At 49.2% G+C, this 20,609-nt stretch overlaps 3 protein-coding genes across 3 annotated transcripts in view; 2 read left to right on the top strand and 1 right to left on the bottom strand.

Moving 5' to 3' along the window:
* Positions 1 to 20,609, bottom strand: part of POU2AF1 (POU class 2 homeobox associating factor 1) — a 43,573-nt gene that overhangs the window by 2,555 nt on the left and 20,409 nt on the right. The window contains exons 13-16 of the mRNA XM_075116454.1: positions 16,887 to 17,180; positions 15,637 to 15,782; positions 7,568 to 7,707; positions 2,106 to 2,198 (exon numbers count right to left, since the gene is read on the bottom strand). The gene's annotated coding sequence lies outside the window, so the exon portion shown is untranslated. The remainder of the gene's footprint in view (positions 1 to 2,105; positions 2,199 to 7,567; positions 7,708 to 15,636; positions 15,783 to 16,886; positions 17,181 to 20,609) is intronic.
* On the top strand, positions 1,349 to 7,694 carry POU2AF2 (POU class 2 homeobox associating factor 2). The gene is made up of 4 exons (XM_075116040.1): positions 1,349 to 1,501; positions 5,582 to 5,624; positions 6,375 to 6,673; positions 7,293 to 7,694. Exons 1-4 carry the CDS (start codon positions 1,349 to 1,351, stop codon positions 7,692 to 7,694), a joined length of 897 nt encoding a protein of 298 aa, XP_074972141.1.
* On the top strand, positions 11,868 to 19,716 carry POU2AF3 (POU class 2 homeobox associating factor 3). The gene is made up of 5 exons (XM_075116459.1): positions 11,868 to 12,038; positions 14,239 to 14,333; positions 16,702 to 16,759; positions 18,304 to 18,530; positions 19,073 to 19,716. Exons 1-5 carry the CDS (start codon positions 12,032 to 12,034, stop codon positions 19,406 to 19,408), a joined length of 723 nt encoding a protein of 240 aa, XP_074972560.1. The 5' UTR covers positions 11,868 to 12,031; the 3' UTR covers positions 19,409 to 19,716.

Here is a 20,609-nt window from a genome sequence, read left to right as displayed (position 1 = left end):
CTATTTTGATCATAAGCTTTTTGGGGCACTGCCTCTTGCAATGTGTTTGCCTTGTGCCCAGTCTTGGCTGAAGTCTCTCTGATTAGTACTCAAACACCAAAACCAACTTCCAGTTGCCCAAAGTTGCCATTACTGTGGCCTAACGGAAAACATTTAGGGTAACCCCAAGCCAGCACTGAGATTCCGAATTGTTTAAACGCTCCACTCTTCCCTTTCTAAGCTCTCCATGTGTATGTGCACCTGGGGACAAAATGCCACATGAATGAAAGTGATAAATGGAGCCAATGTTGCTTTTCATATCCTGAAAAGCAGAAGGGCAAAATGATAAATCACAGTTTTGGAGATCAAACACATCAGCTGCGGAATGGCTGTTTGTTCCCTCGGGAAAACACATCTGTGTGTTTTCCAAGGGATTAGCTTCAAAGTTAAGTTCTTCTCTGGAAGATTGCAATAAAAGCCTTTATGGACACTCCTCCCTGGCTCCACAGGTGTGAGTTCTCTTTTCAGGCACAGCCTGCCAGGATAACATATCTGCCCCTGGTATTGTACCTCATACCTCTCTGCCCTCATTTGTGCCAAAATGCCTGTACACAAGGCAGACGTCTCAAAGCTTTATCCAGGAAGAGGACAGAAGCCTCAGACCAAAAGTCAGACACACCCTATGGACAGGTGGTGCTGTATTCCAGGCTGATCAAGAAAATGGAGCCAGGCCTGCCATCAGCCTCTTGGGTGACATTGCTGAGACACTGTACCCCCCTGTGCCTTCCTCTATTACCTTGATAAAACAACAGAGCCCCCAAGTACCTGTCTGTATTTGCTGTGGATACAAAGCAGACTGACTGTCCAGCTCCTTTTCTGAGACCTGCACTGTGATTCACATCACCGTTCTGAGGAGCCACTCCAACAGTCCAGGGTATCTCTACTTTTGCTGTATTAAGATCAAAGCTCACAGAGCAATGTACTCAAAGCCGGCAACTCTAGAAGGACAAGGAGAAGCTAAACCACAGCATTGCTGCTGAAAGCAGTAGGGGCTGTACAGTTACATCAAGTTTTGCTGACCCAAAATGAAGGATGCCCCAGAGCTCTCTTTGGAAAAACAAATGCCAAAAACCATCAGCCAGCCACATACGGCACAGAGGGAGCTGCATGGAAACCACATGGCACCCAGTGCTGGAATACAGAGTAGGGCACCTCAGTCTTTATTCTCTGCAAGCAAGCAGTCTTCACTGTTTGGGCTCCTAAGGGATGATTTTGTATTAATAACAGTAGCTTTATATGCCTCCTTCCTAACTTGGTGTACAGAGGCAATGAATTTGCTTCTTCCATAACAACTTCCTCCGGCTGCTCTATGCTTTCACTGAACTCCTCTGATGCTCATTTCATTCCCTCAGTCCCTACAGATTTTGGCAAACGGGTGTACCAAGGAGTGCGAGTGAAACATACAGTCAAAGACCTTCTTGCTGAAAAACGGTCCAGGCAGAACAGTGGCTCCCGCTTCAGTGTAAGTTGCTTCCCACCACTCGCTCTCCCCAGCCACGCTCCCCCCCCTTTATTTTTTTAAAACCAGAAAAGTAATGTTGTGTAATACTCTGGTCTAAATAGCATTTATGTTGAGTTCAGGGCACTGCCAATATTGAGAGGGAATAGCAAAAAATATTTTTAACACTAGTTTCTGCCCCAAAAGATCACAGATTGTTCCTTGATTTTTTATATCAGAGAACCTTTGAGGGCTTTTTTTTTTTAAAACGCAAATCAGTAATGCTAAATTTCTCATTTCTTTCACACCCTGCATATGACACCTTCCAAATCAACTTCCTTTTTCACTAGCTACACTTGAACAACCCAGTGCCACAAAAATAGATGTTTTTCCCTGAATATTGTGCTCCTTCCAGCTCCTCTCTGGTGCAGTGATGTTATGGTCTGCAAAAAGGCCAAGCATCCGTTTATAAGAGATTGTTTCTTTTTAAAGGGGTTCTATGGCAACAGGAAACCTAAATCAAATTATAGTACACTACTACTAGCCAGAAGAGCAATGCTGTCCCCAGAAGGTGACACAGCCAGCACGTGCCACAGTAAGCCATTCTCTGTGTGCTCTCAAAACTCACCTTTACCAAGCAGCAGCACTTCGCTTCCAGGCTGATTGGGAGTAATGGGGCCACTGACAGATGAGGAGATGCAGTCAAGCTGCTAAAACTGTCCTGGAAGGAAAGAGTGGGAGCAGAGACCTGGATTACTGGCAGAAGACAACACATATTAGGAGTTTTGTTGCTCTTTTCCTCCCAAACCATTTGCCTCGGGCTTTTTGTCTTTAGCAAAACAAAGAGACCTCAAAGGGACTTGCAAGTATTTTTCTCACTGTTACCTTCATGCATCTTAACTCTGTGTAACAGAACAGGCAGAAAACCAGCGTAGCCATTACCAAACAAAGCCAGATCTAGCCATAGATCAGTTCAGAGCCTTCAGCTAATGCAGGAAGGCATAAGATCCCCTGAGCCACAGACAGTCACTAGGAAACTCATACACCCACCAGGCAGGCATTTGGGAAGACTTGGGGAGCAGCAGGAAACGACTGCTGTATTTGCACTCACTGAAAAAACAGATCCTGGTTGATGACTATCATGCTTTACCTGACTCCTTTCTGGAGGCGGTAGCTTCAACGGCTGAATCAAAAGCCCTAGGAACTGTAAAATGCTTGCTGCTTGCTTTATTGCCCTTTGCTTTGTATTCCAAAGCTTAGCAGTTGTGTGTCTATCTAATGCAAAATCAGCCCTGTTGCTAATTCCCTAAGAGAGATGAAAAATTATTGTGCAGGGCAAACATCCGTATTTGCTCGAACGTATCATGAAAAGAACAGCTGTAAGCACAGCTCTGTTTATCTGGCATAATATAATCTAAAATCAAAGCAAACGGCAGATAACTGAACACCCCTTCATATATTTATGATGCAGTGTAATTTAGATGCATCTTTTGTTTGAACATGTCTTTGCTCCAAAAATCAGTTAGCCTTTGTTGTGCAAGGGGAGGTCTATGGAGGAGATCTGTGCTGCTACAGAAAGCTCATTGCTCATCAGAGGTGAGCTGCTGGGCTGTTGACTGAGGCAGCAGAACAGCAACAACTTCATGACAGCCAGGCCTTGGACACATTAAATGATAGGAAACCAGTGAGTACCAGCATGAAAACCACACAATTTGTGCTTCTGCGTTCCCACCAACCGCAGGCCAGAAGGGCTTGGTCCTGGGCTTTAGGGAGGCTCTGACATTTTTTCCTTTAGCTCAGCCCACCATGTAGCCATGAACCAGCAGTTACCCTCCTAATGATAAAAGGATTACCCTGTTTTCTCAGGTGGGGAGAGTGGTAGGTACACAGATGAAGCACTACAGCCAGCAGCACTCAGAAGCCAGAGACAGATCATTCAGCAAACTTGCTGTCAGCAAACCAGTGAAGTGCCCTGCCCAGAATAAGCTTTGCTTTTATTATTAGTTTTTATTACTTCGGCTGCTGTACTACATGTTGGGCCCAGAGAGGAGATACACTGAAGCCTAAGTATGGTCAAAGGGCACTGTAGGTCCCCATTGCAGGACCAGGTCATTATTTTGACCTGGATCTTTACATTTACACCCCCTAGGCAGCCTTGCAGCTGAACAATGCTGCTGGGTTACTAAGGCAGTGAAATAACACAGCTCTCTGGAGTACCCCCAGCCAGTATCTCTGCTCAGTCACGTGCTAGGCAGGCTGAGACCAAGCTTATCAGCAGCTGAATATGCTGTGGGCTCTAGTGATGCTAAACAGACACACTGATGCATTGTAGAAGATCCAGCTACCCCCATCCCACAGCACTGAAAGGAAGTAATGCAGGGAGGAAATTAACTAATGGGCTTAAATTAAGCAGAGCAATTCATCACCTGATAAGGAGCCAGGATGCAAGTGAAATGTAGGTCTCTGCTGTGATGAGGGCCAAAGATGGACTGCTGCAGATGCTCTTGCAATTAAATTAAGCCAGGCAAAGCCCTTTCAGCTAATATCAGCTCTGTGGCTATCGAATATAGGTGTATGCAAGATGACCTGCTGTCCGTGACAGAGTCAGACAGTTTCAGTGCCTCTTGAACACGCAGGATCAAAGATGAACTGAGACGCACCGGTATTTGACATGCTCCATACTAGAGGCTGGCAGCTGTGCCCAGGGACCTTCTTGTCCTTCCAGCAAAGCATCCTAGCTCTAGTCACTGCAGCCCTTTGACCCGCAGTATGAGGGGTGCCAGATAACAGTACTAGACTACTTCCCAGTGGGATGTTAAAGCTGGGGTCTGAACACCAGCGCAGAGGCCTGCACCATTACTTTCAGAGAAATACCTTCTCAGTGAATGCAGACATACGCTGACTGCAGGATACGATGGCCATGGGCAAGCAGGGGAGGTGGTGGTGAAAAACCCTGAAGCAGGAGGTGTTACTAAAGTGACATAGATGCTGAGAGAGGGGTGTCTGCTGAGACCTGATTTGCATGTGGAAGCTTTAGCTTTGCAGGGCAGCATGCATTACCACCTATGATCCTCACTGAGGTCAGCAGCCAAAAATGGTCCAGCTGGAGACAGGTGCAAGCCCCGGCCCTGACCACGCAATGTGAACACTCATCTGCCCGCAAGCCAAAGGGCTCCTTCCTGATGCCTCCTATCACTCTTGCAGCCTGTATGACTTCTGTGGGCTCATAGCTCATTTTCATGATGGAGCAGGGAGCAGCTGCAAACCTCCCTCAGCAGTAAAAGGAAGTCCTAGCACTGGCAAATTTAATTCAAATCTAAACCTCTAAATTTGGTTGCTTGCTATGGCAGGAACCTCCTGTTTGCACTATGCAAACTGGAAAAAGCATGCCACTGTCAGTGGCCGGGTGACAGCATGGCTGAGGTAAATGGAGCAATGGGCACTGTATTTCTGCTCTGTGGGTTTGAAGGTCTGGAGACAGAACTCAATGAAACTCCATGTACAAGCTGCACTCCAGAGCAGCAGATGCCTTTGCCACAGTGCTTTGTAAGGAATTAGCCACCATGAGCACCAGGGTCACTCAGGGCTAATTCTCCCTTACCTAGGGACCAAGAGGAGACTATTATTATCGGTATTGCTGTAGCACCCAAATAGGAGCTAGAAACAACTGCCTTCTACACACGGCCTGCTTGTTCTGCTAGGAGGGCCCAGCTAAATTGGCTGTGTGGCAGGTAGATGCCTCATAGGAGAGCTGACTAGAACATGGGCAATGTAGAATCTGCCTGTTTTGACCAACCAAGGACTTAGATACCAGCTTATTCACACCTGTTTTGTGCCAACACCAAAATAACTGCTCAGCATTATTAAGGAACCCTGCAGTACATGAAAAAGAAGCCAGTTATCTTGATATTTCTATTGTTATAAGCTGTACACAAGACCTTCAAAATCTCATCTTAGCCTACATCTGCTAATACCTCAGAGGCCTGAGGCTTGAAATCTTGTAGTTAAGCTCTTCATACTCACAGCACAAAGGCTCAAGTAGTGCATCTGAATTTTGACAATGCTTTGAAAAGATATTTTTTAACATGTCTTTATCTTTTGCAGGGCAGCGCCAGCACACAGAAGCCACCATTTGTCCAAATGCCAGGTGAGGTTTTCCTCTACCAATAAATATCTTCAGTGCAGGTTGGGCAGTTGACACTGCTCCTGTCTCTTCTCCTCCAAAGGACGTGAAGTGGGCAAAGGAGTACTGGAGCGCAGCTACCCCTCAGAGAGAGCGCAGGAGGAAAGTAATTGAAAGACTCAAAACAGGAACAGCAATAATAAAAGAAAGGCCCCTGTAGTCTTGTACAAAATTCCCAAAGAGGGGAAAAAGAGCTAATTAAAGTAGTTCCCATCCCTTGTCATAGAGATGCCACACAGAACCCCTTCTTTTCTCTGCATCTTCCAGGTTTTCCTAGAGCTGAAGAGAGAAAGTATGAAACCAGAAGCTGACCTGTTTTGTCCCTTGAGCAGGGAAAGGGGAGTGAGGCTGGAACAGAGGCAGGTGGTTTTGCACCTGTAACCTCATCCTCCTCCCCAGGAGCTGTAGCAGAGCAAGGAAGAAACAAAGTCGGGAGAAGTTAACCTCCATCCCCCTGGCCTCATACTTGAGGCTTCCAAAAACATATTTGTTTTGCTGCAGGTGGAGGTCATCAGCTGGATCAGAGCAGTCTGAAGTGCTAAAAGCACTTGGGCTGACATATGTGTTTCAAGACAGGATTGCCTCCTGTTCTGCGCAATGCTAGAGAGAAAAGGGCTCTACTTTGCACCTTCAGAGGTGCCTATAGCCCTGTGGCTCCCCAGGTGCTGCTGTTACAACTTCCCTTTAGCCAAACCTTCTTTCTGATCACCACAGGCTCACCTACCACGGCTGGTTACTACGGCGTCAGGAGGCCCTTCACAACTGAGTTGGATTTCCACAACACAAAGCAGTTTGTCAGTGATGTCTACTCATCCCCTCTAGGGTCCAAACCCTTCTCATGCGATTCCTCTGCAACTCAGGGCTATGCGGCACTCCTGGACCCATATCTCACCAACCAATACGGGGATTACCGTGCTACTCCCCTCACAGCTGGTACCAGCTCCTTCTTCAGCCCTTCTTCTGTGCCCCCTCTTCTGCCATCTTTCCCTAATGACACAGCGCACTTCCTACTAGTGAGTGAGCCTACAGTTCTCAGTCACCCAATGAAAGATTACCCAATTTAAAGCTGGGGTTAAGGCAGGGGGACTCATGGGGGAAGGATGTGGCTGTTACAGGAGACAGCCACAGCAGAGTATACAGAAGATGCGGCAGGGCTGAGGGGGAACTGATTTTCTCTTTGTTCTCATCCTCCACGTAACTGTGCCTTCTTCCTGTTGGAGACCAGCTCCTAAATTAACAACCTTCCCTGCTCCCCAAAACAACTGCTCCTTAAGTTTCTAGAAACATCCTTTATCAGGTCCAGGCAGTTGCCTATCCCTATCCCTGCCGCTTCCCAGGAGGCAGCTCCATTCACACCCCGAGGGCAGTGTTCCTGGGCCCTGCAGGGTCAGGGCTGGTCAGTCCCACTGGGAGCCTATTCCAGACCTTGCCAACTATTGACAGAACGGATGTTTCCTTTCAACAGTTTTAACACCAAATACTGCTCCAGAGCAATAGAAACCATTGTGAGTTATCCAGCCAGGCTTTTGGGATAGCTTGGCTTGGTGAAGCCAGCCTAGATATGCCATTGCCTCCAGGACAAGCTTTTATTCTTAAGGGTCTTTCTTGCCTTCTCTCCCCACTTCTATGCAGAGAGAGCCCTGGGAGCAGACCTTACCCGACAGTCTCAGCCAGTCAGACGGTGCATGCTCAGATCCTTTGCAAGCACTCCCTTCTAGCACCAGCTGCCTCTCCTCACATGAGTCTGGAGGTGTTTCCACATACCGAAGCTCAGGTTGGACCCCAGCCATCCCTGGAGCCCAGTCCTACCCTCTGCATCCTCTTGAAGATGTCCACTACTCTCCCAGCTATGGTGCCACCTCACCTTACTCCTTCTCACCATTCATGACTGTGGCAAATGAGCTTACCTCCAGGATGAGCCACCTCTCACCAGAGCAATCCTCTGAGACGCCGCACCTTCAGGATAACTCTTCCTGGGCAAAAGAGGATGGAAGTCCCATCTGGGGGACTTATGAAGGCCAGGGAACTTACTGACGAGAGATAAGAGCTGGAGGAAAAGAAAAATGGACCATTATTGAAGCAAACTAATTACTTGTATGCTTTTTCCTAAAGCTGGTCCTTAAAACAGAGGACGCTAACAACATGCAATGCTTTATGCTTTGTTTATAAATACAGTCACTTGGATATGCCACATTTAGCTTATAGTGGTGCCTTCTAGTGCATTATTAAAGCCATTGCTCACAGTCCCACTGTGCTACAACTAAAATACACAGCCTGAAAAATATCTTCACTCTGTGGGCCTTCCCTGCAAACAAGGATCTCAGGTACTTCTTTTCAGATGCTGAGAAAACAGGTTGCTCTGAATCTTAAACTACGTCTACAGAGCAACATTAACATTTTTGTTAATGCCTTTGGGAAGGCTGGGGAGCAAGGCAGGGGCTGGGGAAAGCCCTCCTTAGTAGCACAGAGCCTGTATAATGGTATCTGTTACCCAGCAGCATAAATGTACATCCCTAACTGTGAATATGACATTGTCTTGGGCAAGAGTTATGGCCAGAGTAGCAAAGGCATGGCATGTCTGAGCCTACAGCACAGAAGACTACAACCAAATAAAGCTCACCATATTACACCAGGGCCTGGCAGACAGCTTAGGGTGTTGGCAGGGACTGCCAGGGCACAGTCCTGCCTTCTGATATGCACACGAGGAAGCCTCACCATCCCTCCCACCTGCAGTGCACAAAACCCATCCCCCCCAATTTCCGTTGCCCTGAAGAAAGGGCAGAGCTGTTCCCCCTCTTGCCTATGCCAGATCAGGCCAAGTGACGTGACCTGAAGCCCTGTGTCAGTGGCCATACGGCAGATTGCTTCCAGCCCCTTGCCAAGAGGCACCCACCTGGGGCTGTAATTGGGAACAAGGCTGATTTGACGTCCCCGTGCCAGGCCGGGCCCTTTGGCCACTAGAGGTAGCTGTGCACACACAAACACACACACACAGAGTCCTGTGCAGCACTCACAGATGCAGCCAATTCCCGTGGCTGTGTCCACACCCGGCAGAGGTGGACAGAGGCTACCCTCTTTGTCCCACCTCGTCCCCCAGCCTGGCACCCACAGAAGCAGCAACAAAAGCCTCGCTGAGGAAGAACAGGAGCTTTCCAGGGCCTGGGAGTGTGTAGTGGTGAGGTGCTTTAAGGCCCTCCCTGCCTTTTCTCCTCAAGTCCTGGGGCTGATGGGGCATTTGGAGTCTTCTCAACACCCTCCAGGGATCATAAATGGCATAGGAGTCACAGGATCGGACCCAGAGCATCACTTCATGCCACGCTGCCTTCAGGGACCTCTCTGCAGGGCAACACAGACTAGGGACACAGCACTGCACCTAGAAACAGGCAGCAATATCAGGCCCCTGTAAGCAAGACTTCAGAGAGCTGCCAAGCAGGAATGGCCAGTCCTTTACACAAAGCCCTTTCTTTCACAGGTGCACCACCTTGCATCGTCCCTGACACCCCTCAGCCTGCAGCCCAGGAATGCCCCTGCAATTCAGTGCACATGCAGCAACCATACAAGCGCCTTGCTCAGCCCACACCTAGCAGACAACAACTCCCTGGCTGTTCAGGCACCCACAGACCATCCAGGGAATGTTCTGGCATCACAGGATGAAAGGAGTGTTCCCAGGCATCTTGGTAGCTGCCCCGAAAGGGAAGGGTCTGCACAGGCTGCCCTGGGATAAACCTCTCACACTCACCCCTTGCAACACAGCCGAGAAGCAGCTGCAAGAGCCGGAGCACCAGCAGCTCTGGTGCAAACATGCCCGGCAGAACCCGTTTATGTCTTCAGGGGCTCAGCACAGCCCCTGCTTCTACTCCGCAGGGGTCCGCAGCCCCCCGCAGCAGCGCACGGCAGGGACGGGGCACCCTCCTGCAGGTGCCTCTGCACCCCCAGGGCAGCAGCCTCGGAGTCGTCCCTGGGTCACAGCCGCGGGCCAGCCCCGACCACCGTACCAAGCTCGCCCCTGCACCCCTGCCCAGCCGCTGGGCTGCGCCCAGGCTTCCCCGGGGCCCGAGACTCCGGAGCCCCGGCTCCCGCAGAGGCCCGCGGCCAGCTGGGAGCGCCCAGCTCCGATCCTGCTGGGGCTGGAGTCCATCCCAATGCTTCCTGTCTCCCCAACCTCGTTCAGACCTGCTTGGAAAAGCAAACTCCCATGCCTTTCTGTGCCCAGATCTCACCTCTGCTCACCCCATGGCCGTCACTGTTCCTTTTATTAGTCAGACCCTGGAGGGACAGGGAAATATCCAGCAGCCAGCACACACACTAAGCATGGGGCAAGATGAGCCAAGCTGCCTCCCTATTTGGTCCCTAGGCACCACAGCCTCCCATGAGTGGCAGGTGTGGAGCATCCTGGGCTGGCACCTGTTCAGCCAGAGCTGCCCCCCTGACCATGGGCCAGGGCAAGGCAAAGAGCCCCAGAGCATCTCAGGGTGTGTGCAGGTCTCCTTGCCCTCCACCTGTGTCCCCAAATGTGAGGCCTGACAAAGCCTCAGCCTTATTCCACACCACAACCGACAACACTGCCAGGCTGAAACACTGTCCATAGCTGCTGTCTGACAAAGCAGCAAAGCGGTCACCATCAGCTTTCTCAGCCGTATCTTTCTCAAGGGCCTTGCATGGATGGGGACAGCGGGGTCAGTCTGGCTGTATTCCCGTCAGGTTCTGAGGGCAAAGCAGAGACAGAAAGTTTTTGGGCTATCTTGTGTTTGACCCACTCTGGCATTCAGCTCTTAACCAAGACAGTTGGCAGTTAAGTCTCTGTGAACCTGGAAATGCTCTGAAACCCAAAACATGCAGGTATACCCTGAACACCGGTACTTCATGTTTCCTTAAGGCATACAGCTCAGCCACAACTGGAGCTGTGCAGCCTGTCCTGTGGTCTCTGGTTACAGAGATAAACATTACCGTGGTTCCCGGGAGTGCCAGCTCCCCTGTACAGCGCCCATGGCCTCACTGGGCTCTATGCACCCACCACTGATGCTTCAGTGGGAAGCAGCCCCAGCAACCCAAGGGCTTCAGGTCCCAAACTGCTTAGCACGGGCACGCCTGTGTACTGCAACCCCGCCTCTGCAACTGCCCCAGCACAACACTCTCCTTTTTGGTGCATCGCAGGTGGGGGGAGAGGGCTTCTCTCTGGAAGACCCTGTGGGAAGTGTCCCTGCAGAGCTGCCCAGAGCTTACTAGGAGCTGCAGAGGCACATTTCAGCACAAGGAATGGCATCGCCTCTGCGACCACTCTCCACAGAAATCAAGTGTATTTGTTCAGCTTAAAGGAAAAGATTCAGCTGCAGCAATAGCCAAACTGGACTCGTAGTAGATTATTAACAGCCTGGCCTGCTTTCTGCCTCAGCCAGCTATTACTGGCGAGTTCACAGCACAGACTGCAGTGCCCAGGGAAAAGTTTAAATGCAACCTAAAAACCCAACTATGTCAGTATTGTATAGTGATGACGGGTTATCCAAAAACTGTGACATCCTACTACACACTGAAACCTCACCACCTGCAGCACACAGGGCAGGCCAGCAGTGAAACATGTAAGAAGAGAGGGACCAATTTGTGCAGCAAGAGCAAATGGTCTGATTTAGGGGAAAATGCAAATATACTCCAGTATAAGCCCAGCATCTGGGCAGGGGGAAGGGAGTGCTGAGGAAAGAAGTGGGGTTTGGGTAGCTTTAGCTACCTGGGTGCCCAGGTCAGCCTCTTTGTTACATCACACCTGCCCACTGCCATTTTGGCCCAAAAACCTTAGTATTTAGCCTTAAAATGTGGAAAAATGTGCAAAAAAGCAGCTCAGTCCCTTGCAGAGTCCTCTCTGCAGGTAGCAAATGAAATATGAGAGGGCTGGAACCCAGCCTGTGCATCTGAGGGGAAAATACTGAGCCAGTTTTGAGGCATCTACTTTGTTCAGGGAACGATGGATAAAACCCTGCAAATGTCCCAAAAGCAAAGGGTGGGTTGGGTGGACCCACCAAATCTTATTCCCCCAGACCCTCTGCTAGATGGGGATGTGCTCAGTTTCACGAAAAGATAGCCCATTTTGTGGAGCCTTTGAATATTCAAATTGAAAGTATCGCGCAATCATTGATTGTCAAATCATTGGTTTCTAGAGGTTTTAAATACTTGGCATTAGGAGAGAAAAACTCAAACTTATACCTGTAGGGATAAAACAATAATATTGCCGGATCCACCTGGCATTGCCACCAGGCAAGCAGGCCCCTTCACCCCCAAATTTTAAGCCAGTCTCCTCTTGCCCCCTTCACCTGCTCTGGGCCGGGGCCAGGGCCACTACTGCCACTGCACCAGCGAGGTGCTGCCCGCTCCTGCTCAGGATGTCTGGTAAGCCCTACCGCCCCCATCCCCCCCCGCCACCCCATTTTGGGGCTGTTTCGGGGTTCGCCGGGGTCATTTCTCCAGCGAGGCAATCGCGCCTCCCAAGCGAGGAGGAACCGGGGAGGGCGGGGAGGAGGAGGCAGGGAAGGGCTCCTGCCCGCCGAGGGCCAGCCCCAGCCGGCCGCGGGGCCGCCGGCAGGACCGGGGCGCAGCGGGGCGCAGCGGGCAGACCCGGCCCGGCGGCACCGGCCGGCGGGGGGAGCCGGGGCGCCGCGGAGCCGCCCCGACCCGGCCCCGGCCCCAGCCCCAGCCCGGCGCCGCTCGCCCTCCGGCGGCCATCCCCGCGGCTCCCTGCCGGGCAGCGCAGCCGTCCCGAGCCCCCGCGGCGGGTTGGGAGACGTGGTCCCCCTAGCCTTGCCCCCCCGCCTCTTGTGCCCTCCCCACACAGCCTGCCCTCGCCACACTGCTCTTGACCGTCAGCCTGACCCCCGACCGCCCTGCTCCCCGAGCCCAAGCCCGCCCTGACACCGTGCCTGCTCTTGTCACCCCGCTTCTGATTCCCAGCCTGCCCTGACCACCCCGTTGCCTGAACCCCAGCCCACCCCCAGCACCCTGCTCCTTGACCCCCAGCCCCAGCTTCATCACCCTACCCCTTCCATCCACAGCCTGACCACTTCAGGAGAGCTGGCCATGGTAGTCCCGCTCTCGATGCTTCAGCTGCATGCAGACCATCCTGGGGCCTCGGGGTGCTAGAAAACAGGATCCGCAGGGCACAGTGGTCACCATGAGAGCTGGGGCTGGGGGCTGCCTGGTGGCCAGCACCTGGATTATAGATGTGTCCATACCTCACCTGTTATTTTCTTTTTAAATTGCTCAAAGTGCAGCCCCTAGCCCTGTCCAGCTGCCCATGCAGACCAGAGCTGAGGCTGTATGTAGCGTGGACCCAAACTTGCAGAAGGGGCCACTAGCTCAGGGCCCTCCTGGCTATAGGGAGTCCTGGAAATAGGGTGTTCTCATTAAATTCAACCCTCTCCTCCCCTCATTTTCCCCGTCTTTGGTTTGTCGAATAGAAACATAAAAATACAAGATGAATAATCCCCAGCTGCTGAGAGCACAGCTCAGCAAACTCCCCTCGAGGCAGACCCAACTCAGTCTGCCACCTTTCTGGTGGGACCTGTATGCCTGTTACAGTATGTCCTCAACCAGAGCACCAAGGGGGCAGACAGGAGGATGAAGATGCCATACAGCCATCAGCAATGGGGAGAGCTTATAGCAGAAGAGGACAGTGCCTACAGTGTGGGATTCCCTGAATATGTGGGCAGAACCCACAAATCCAGCACTGCCTTATTGCTGCATGCAGCAGCAATAGGGTAGGGAACCTGCAACCAGCTGCCTCCACTGGGGAACAGCTGACTGCAGGATGAGACAACACTAGTGTTTGTAGGATCTGCTACTAGATAAAAATAACAGCAGGAAGTTAGGACAGAAGCAGAACTGCCAGAGGCTTTAAGTGTTTTACCATGAGTACAGCAAATGAAAGTGATTTTTCAGAACACATAAATTCTTTACCATTTCCTGTACTAAAAATCCCTCACCAGGTAGTGACTGATGATTGTTGATCGGTTTTGGCTGGATTAAAGACATCCTAAATGCTTGTTTGAAATACGTGGGGGTGGTGCAGAATGAGCAAAATAAAGAGATAATTTAGGCTTTGCAAGAAGTTATTCATGAAAGCAGTAATTTAATTTGTGTTTCGTTTAGTCCTCTGAGGAACTGCCCACATATTTCCATTGTTTTATTCCTGGTCTTTGTCTGCCAGATGAAGTGCTTCCCACATTTATTTTCAGGTCCTAAGAATGGCAAATATGAGAGGAATTTAAATAAGTTCAACAATAGCACCAGATGGAGTTTGGTATTAGGACACCTGGAGAGTGGGGGGGAAGAAGGAGATAGAAAAGAATAAAACACATATGATTACTAAATATAACCAACACCAACTTCTTAATAAATGTCTGCTTGTCACAAGCTTGAATAGCAGGTGTTAAAGAGAGCTATAAACTATGATTACAAGTGACTTAACAGTGACCAGTTAATCATCTCAACTCTAAGTAGATTCCATATACAGCATGCCTGAAAACACGCTGGATTTCCTGTATGGTCTGAAAGTCTCCCATCTTGTAAAGTGTTTTTCCACAAATTCTTTCAGGAAAGCCCAAGGTGTATCAAGGTGTTAGAGTAAAGATTACAGTTAAGGAGTTACTGCAGCAGAGAAGAGCACGACAAGCAGCAACCAGTGCAGCAGTAAGTAAAAAACTTTTGGTGTCTCTTTTTTCTCTTCTCTCTTAACCTTTTTTTGCCAAGACTGTACTCTCTGAGCCAAAGAGACTGCCAAAGTCTGAGTGTAGCAGGCTGGTGAGGATGGGGGAAAAGATTATTCAGCCAGGGTAACTGCAGCTGTGATATAAACAGGTGACAGTCTGAGCCATTACTGGAGGGAGAAAGCAGAGCTGTGCTCCAGAAACGTAACTCACTCTGGGATGGAAGGGTCATATGGACAAATTTCAGCCCAACTTACAGCTATCACAGCAACTCCAGCTGGATAATCAAGGCAGGCCATGGTTACTGCCCCCCATTTAAAATGTGGCCCGGCCAGGCTGAAGCATGCACCAAACTGTTTTGCAGCATCAGGCAAAGCATATGCCCAGGGCATGCCTTTGACTCAGCCTGTGCAGCTTTGAGGAGCAACCAGTGCAAAGCTCTGTCACACTCAAGCTCCCCTAACCTCCCCCTTTTCCCCAAGTCTCAGGCCCCCAGGAGGCTGCTTTCAACCACCCCCTACCCCTGGAGGTTTTCTCTTGTCCAATTAGATCAGGCAGGAAATGAAGGCACCAGAGGTACAGTGCCTCCTGCAGCTCCCAGGCAGTGGAGAGGGTTTGAGGATTTGGGACTTAGCAACAGCCCCAAATTCTGGCTAGTAGAAAGGAAGAAAACAAGGCATGGGCAAAGACATCTTAAGCAGGGCTCCATCCGGCTCCATTAGAGCTCCTTAGCATAACATTCAAGCATGCTTGACTGAATTCAGGTCTCCAATGTTTTTCAGTACCACCTGGGCAGCTCCTAGCCCCGTCCCTTCTAAAGGGGAGGACAGAGATCTGTGTGGGTGTGCACAGACACACACACACACAATCTCTGTCTCTCGTTCACTCTTCTAGTCTTTGTAGGAGTCCTCCAGCTGCAGCCACTCTAAGGATTTACATAAGGAGTTTGGTAAATCATTACTTCTTCCTGGTTCATGAGATTACAGCTTTGGACGGTTTTCAGATTTTATCTCCCACCTCCTGTACCTTGCTGCAGCTGATTGCACAAAAAATTGATCAGCCTGCAAGCCACAGGCAGAGAGGCCTGGGTGAAGAGTACACAAAACTGCTGGGCTTTGGAAATGCTGGGCCACTCCTCCCCTCCAGTTCTAATGGAAGCAGCCTCTTCATCGCAGCCAGGCCTCACAGGGCTGTGTGGAACTGGTTTTCACTTCCCACAGCAAGTTTACACAGCACTTGTTTTCCCCGTACAGGAAAAAGTGAAAAGTAGCAGCACAGGACATTACCTTTGTGATCTGTGAAAGGCATGCGTTGTCCTGAAGAGGTCCCAGAGATTAGGGCAGGCAAGATAAGCTGCCTCCACGCACTGAAAAAAGCCAAACCTGAAAATTTCTGCTGATGATGGTACAGCTCTTTCTGCCTTGTTACACATCTGCAGCCAAAGAGAAGAGTAGTAGTCCTACAGGCACTTTCAGCCTGGAATAGCCACTATTTAATGAATTAAATGCACAGGGATGTTCTAGGAAGCTGTCGGTAGGGAAATGAGCTACTAACTCAAGAGCCTTTTGAATAAAGAAAATGAAATGGACGTCTCTATGAATTAAAGCTGAGGAGAAAAAACAGTGTTTGTGTTTGCAGAGTAAAATCCTTATCACAAACATCAAGCATCAGAACTCCTACTGCTTTTGGGGTGGATTTCTCCCCCTCAGAAGGTCAGGTTCCTAGAACAGGTTGATCTGTCCACTTCATCTTCCAGCTTTCCTCAGAAAATGAGACAGTCCACTTCATAAAGGCACGTAGCTGTGTTAGAGTGAGAAGCGATGTCAGAGCTGGTTCTCAAATGACATCAACACCAAGCATGGCAACCCAGTGTGATACTCAGTCATGGGGATACCTGCAATTGTCTTTAGTCATGCTTCAAGAATTATCACTACAATTTGTTAATTACTCATTCTTGATCATATTTATCCCTACAAATTATTTGGGATCCCTCCACTATGGAATTCATGGTCCTAGAAATTAACACGCATTTCAAAGGCAGACACTTCTCTGCTGAATTAACAGTAATAATGCAAAAGGAAGAGCGCACTAGCAAGGTACTGTGTCAAGGGCTTTATACCAGGTTGGTGTTGTGCTTCTCCAGTGCCATTATAGGCTCAGGGAAAAATCATGTTATGCATGTTAATATTGTTCTGTCAATGCTAGGGAAGTTTTCCATATCACAGCCATGAGGTAAATAAGGTTTACACAAATAGGTTGACGTGAAATCCCGACTTACCCCAGCATGCAGAAAAAATGCTCCCCTGTGTTACAGTGTATAAAATTCCTTTTCTTCCCTTGTCTCTGGGCAGGTTTCTTGGGGCGGCAGCAGCACCCAGTTTTCAGACTCTGTGTCTCCTCCTCACCCAGGTTGGTACAAAGCCCATCAACATGTCCCTTCCCACCCCCTACCCAATTTTTCCCACAGCCCAGAGTCTTCCCAACTCTTGGCTGAGGCAGACACTACCAGATGATCAGCAATGCAGCCAACCAGCACCTGAGAGGAACCCATGAAATCCAGATGAGGATGCCGTGAGGCCAGCAGGGTACATATTACCCTGTTCAGGAGCGAGATCCCCTTCAGGAAGGGATGCTCATTGCCTAGGGAATAACACTGCTGGCATCACCTTCTCCAGGCTGCAGTCTGTGGGTCCAATTGGAGCTAGACGGTCAGATTGCCCTTACAGGCACTTTGCTGAGCTCCAGCAGTTAGCTGTTCTCACTCTCCTGGCAGCATCCGTAGGAGTGAGAGGAGTGTCAGGTTTTCAGCAACACGAAAAGTTTCTTCTTCCTGTATGTGAATATCCAAGGAAAGGGGAAAGGGGTGGGAGGAACAGCACTTTGGGCTCACAGAGCCTTCAATTATTCTGCAGCTAAAGCAGAGAGACCTAAAAGGTTGGGCAAGTGTGAATATATACATTTTTACAGACAAGGAAATTATTAAATCATCAATATTTGGGACTCAATTTACTTGTGTTAATACAGAAATGTGAGATATACCAAAGCTTTTTCAGGCTGGAAAGTCTCCATCTGTTTGTGTATTTTGAGTCCTTCTCACTTCCTCCCCACATCCAGCTAAACACTGCCACCTTGAACCTGCAAACAGTTATGACTCTGACTCTACCCACGTGCAGTTTCATTGCCCTCAGACCAGTGCCGCTTCCATAAGGACAGGGCTTTGCTTTTAACCATAATTGAACACAGCATACAAAGATAATAATTCTGAAAAGTCAGATCATCTGTGAGCTTTCATACCCCCAGCAAGCGTGTTGCAGTACATTGGAGTCTGATCCCACAGCTTTCTAGGAACTGGTGCTTTCGCCAGTAACACTATGTGCACGCAGTGACACGTGATCACTGATTTGTTCCATTTTGTCTGCTCACAAACTTGTCTCCTGTCTGACTGTTTGAAGTGTAAAAGAACAAATTATTCTTCTGTTAACCCCTTATTCCTGCGTATGTAGCTACCCTGCATCTGGAGACTGGGTAAGGCAAAGGTGCAAGCTATCTGCCAAGCTGTGAAGCATAAATCACTTCATGGCAAGCTTCTAGGTCTGTAAACAGTTGGCATTGGAAGGGAGGCCAGAGGGTCAAGAGTTTGAGGGAGTTTCCAGCTGGATCCGTGTCCAAAAAGGCTGGAGCCAGAAGGGTTTCCAGCAGTATTTAAAGAGCTTTGGAGCTTTCCAAGAGGACTAAAGTTCCCAAGTTATTTGCACGCTTTTGAGTATCTTCATCCCGGTGTCTGCTTCCCTAGAAAATTCACCTCAAAGAAATTGAAGGACCCTTTTCCTTGTCTAAATCCATAGGATTTCTGAACATATGAGAGTACTTAAACCTGAACTGGGGCAACACCTGCCCTTTGTGAAGACAGATACTGAATGATCTGCTACTGTCTGCTTTACCTTCTCTCCTAGCACCTTTTGATGCAGAACCCATCTCTTCTGTTCCCAACTATTGTTCATCATGGCAGTTTTCAAATTGCCTCTCCTGTGAAGAAACTCCTAGCTATCTGGAGCAGCTGGTAGATTCCTGTCTTCAGACAGATGCACCCTTAGACCCAGCCTTCAGTACTTTCCAGACATCCTCGCAATACACCTCAGACACCTTCCAGCCAGTCCCACTCTGCTTTAACCAGGGCCTGGTAAGCTTTGTGTCCCAGGGGAGCAGCCACAGGCACACTCAGAGGGAAGATGGGGAAGGGAGGCACGTTCTGGGGCAGAACAGCAGCAAGCTGATTTAGAAATGTGGCTGCTTTTAGGGGCATGGGCTACAGCCACAGCAATGCAGGCTGCTTGTGTGGACTTCTGCATGGTTTCCCATTGGGAGCAGAGGACAGGGAGGCCCAACCAAACCTAGACAGAAGATGCAAAACAGATAATGTCCCTTCTACAGGTCCTGTAGATTTCCTGCAAAGAATAGCCCAGTTCCTGGTAGCGCTTTTCTAACTCACAGAGAACCTCCCTATTAACACCAATGTCACAGGAACTGCCTCTTGGGTTTAGGCCTCTAATGGCTGAATCATCTCCCTGGGTAGCCAGACCACCCTGAGAAAGGGAACAGCATGGAAATTCTGACTGCTGTCCACATTTCCCCAAATGACACCCTGAAATGTCCTGGGGTTTGTGGTTTTGGGGTTGGTTTTTTTTGTTTGCTGGTTTGTTTTTCTTCTCTCTCAAATTCTAGGCTGCCGGATCCCCCAGTTCAGCTGATCTGTCCAGCCCATTAAACTATAGCTGCTCTCCTTCTCAGCTATCTCCTTTCACCCCACTGACCCACAGCCCACCATCTGCTCTGGACACCAAGACCTATGGCTACCCTGCAGAGGACTGGTCCTGCCATAGCCCCTCCCCATACACTACCTCTCCCTGCTGCTGCACTGCCTGTGGCTCCCAGCATGCAGACAACACAGTCCCACAGTACTTCTGCCCCAGCACAGACTGCATGGACTACCTACCGCCCATGGCTGTGGCCGATGACTTCTTCAGAAGGGATAGAAACTGTGACATCTGCTATAGCTAATGTGGACTGTGGTTTTACACATCCACTGTATCCAAATCAGATTAATTGCCCATGAACTATGCAAAGTTGTGCTGCCTAACACAGTCCAGTTTATTTTTCACTACTCACATATTTTTGACATTATGCTGTCACTACATTAGTCCTCCTGTCTTGTACAGTCAGGGCTGTTTCGTTGTTGTGGTGGTGGTTTGGGGTGGTTTTTTCCTGTTTGTTTTTGTTGATGTTTTTTAAAGAAATCCTAAGCTGCTTTACCAAACACATGTCATTAAGCCAGCTCTTTTTGATACAAATAAATAATTTGGTACAGGTACTGAAGCTTGTTCATTCCTTGTGCTAAATGTCAGTGCTTTTGTCTTCCGCTAATGATCCAGGATGCTGGCCCTATTGTCACGAAGATGAGGAGGAGAGACTCTCAGCAACCTACACAAGGAGCAATTACTCAGTAGCGTGAAAAGTCTTGCTTACCCTTTCCAGCAGATAAAATGTCTCTATGTATATCTCAGCACCCAGCACACTATCCAGAAAGCAAGCTGTGCAGCACTTCATTCTGAGATGGATCTGTGGCTTCTCAGCCACTGCTTCAGCTCAGCTCCCATGATGGTATTCTCTAGCAGTTCTTGCAGAAAAGGAAAACTGCTGTTTTCCATGCAAGCTCAGGGTCTTTGCCCATGAGAAAGGCCCCTCAGTCCTGCACAGAGGTTGAACCCAGAGCCAAACTTCTTTGGCTGCGGGTCAATACCAGCCTCCTCTTGAAGGCAGAATTTCAGTGACAGGCTGATGTAGTTCAGCAGCCCTTTGTATAGTGTGGTCTGTTGATACCAGGTTTTCTCCGCCTTTCAGCATAATCAACTAAACAGGAGTTAAATAATTTTTTTTTAAGTAGATAATGGGGAACTTATCATACCTGAGGATTCCCTGCATCTTGCATAAATGCTGACCTTTCTAAGACTGTCTCTCACCTCCTTTTAATCGCACGTGGTGAGGCAGACTGCCAAGCCACCAGTTTCTCAGCTGAGCACCCAGACTGGAAAGAAAGAAGCATCTCTCCATATTAAGTACAACACAAATGAGAAAACTAACTATATGTGTGAAGACAAATACATTATTTAACTAGCTGTATGCTCATCTTCTCCAGACAACTCTACCATTAACTGAAAAGCTTTCCTCTCCCCAGAGTTGAAATTACCCATATGGCAGAGAC

The sequence above is a fragment of the Phalacrocorax aristotelis genome, chromosome 22 (genome assembly GCF_949628215.1).
Source record: "Phalacrocorax aristotelis chromosome 22, bGulAri2.1, whole genome shotgun sequence".
NCBI lineage: Eukaryota > Metazoa > Chordata > Aves > Suliformes > Phalacrocoracidae > Phalacrocorax > Phalacrocorax aristotelis.
Note: the sequence above shows the minus strand (reverse complement) of the source record. Positions and strands in the feature narration are given on the sequence as shown.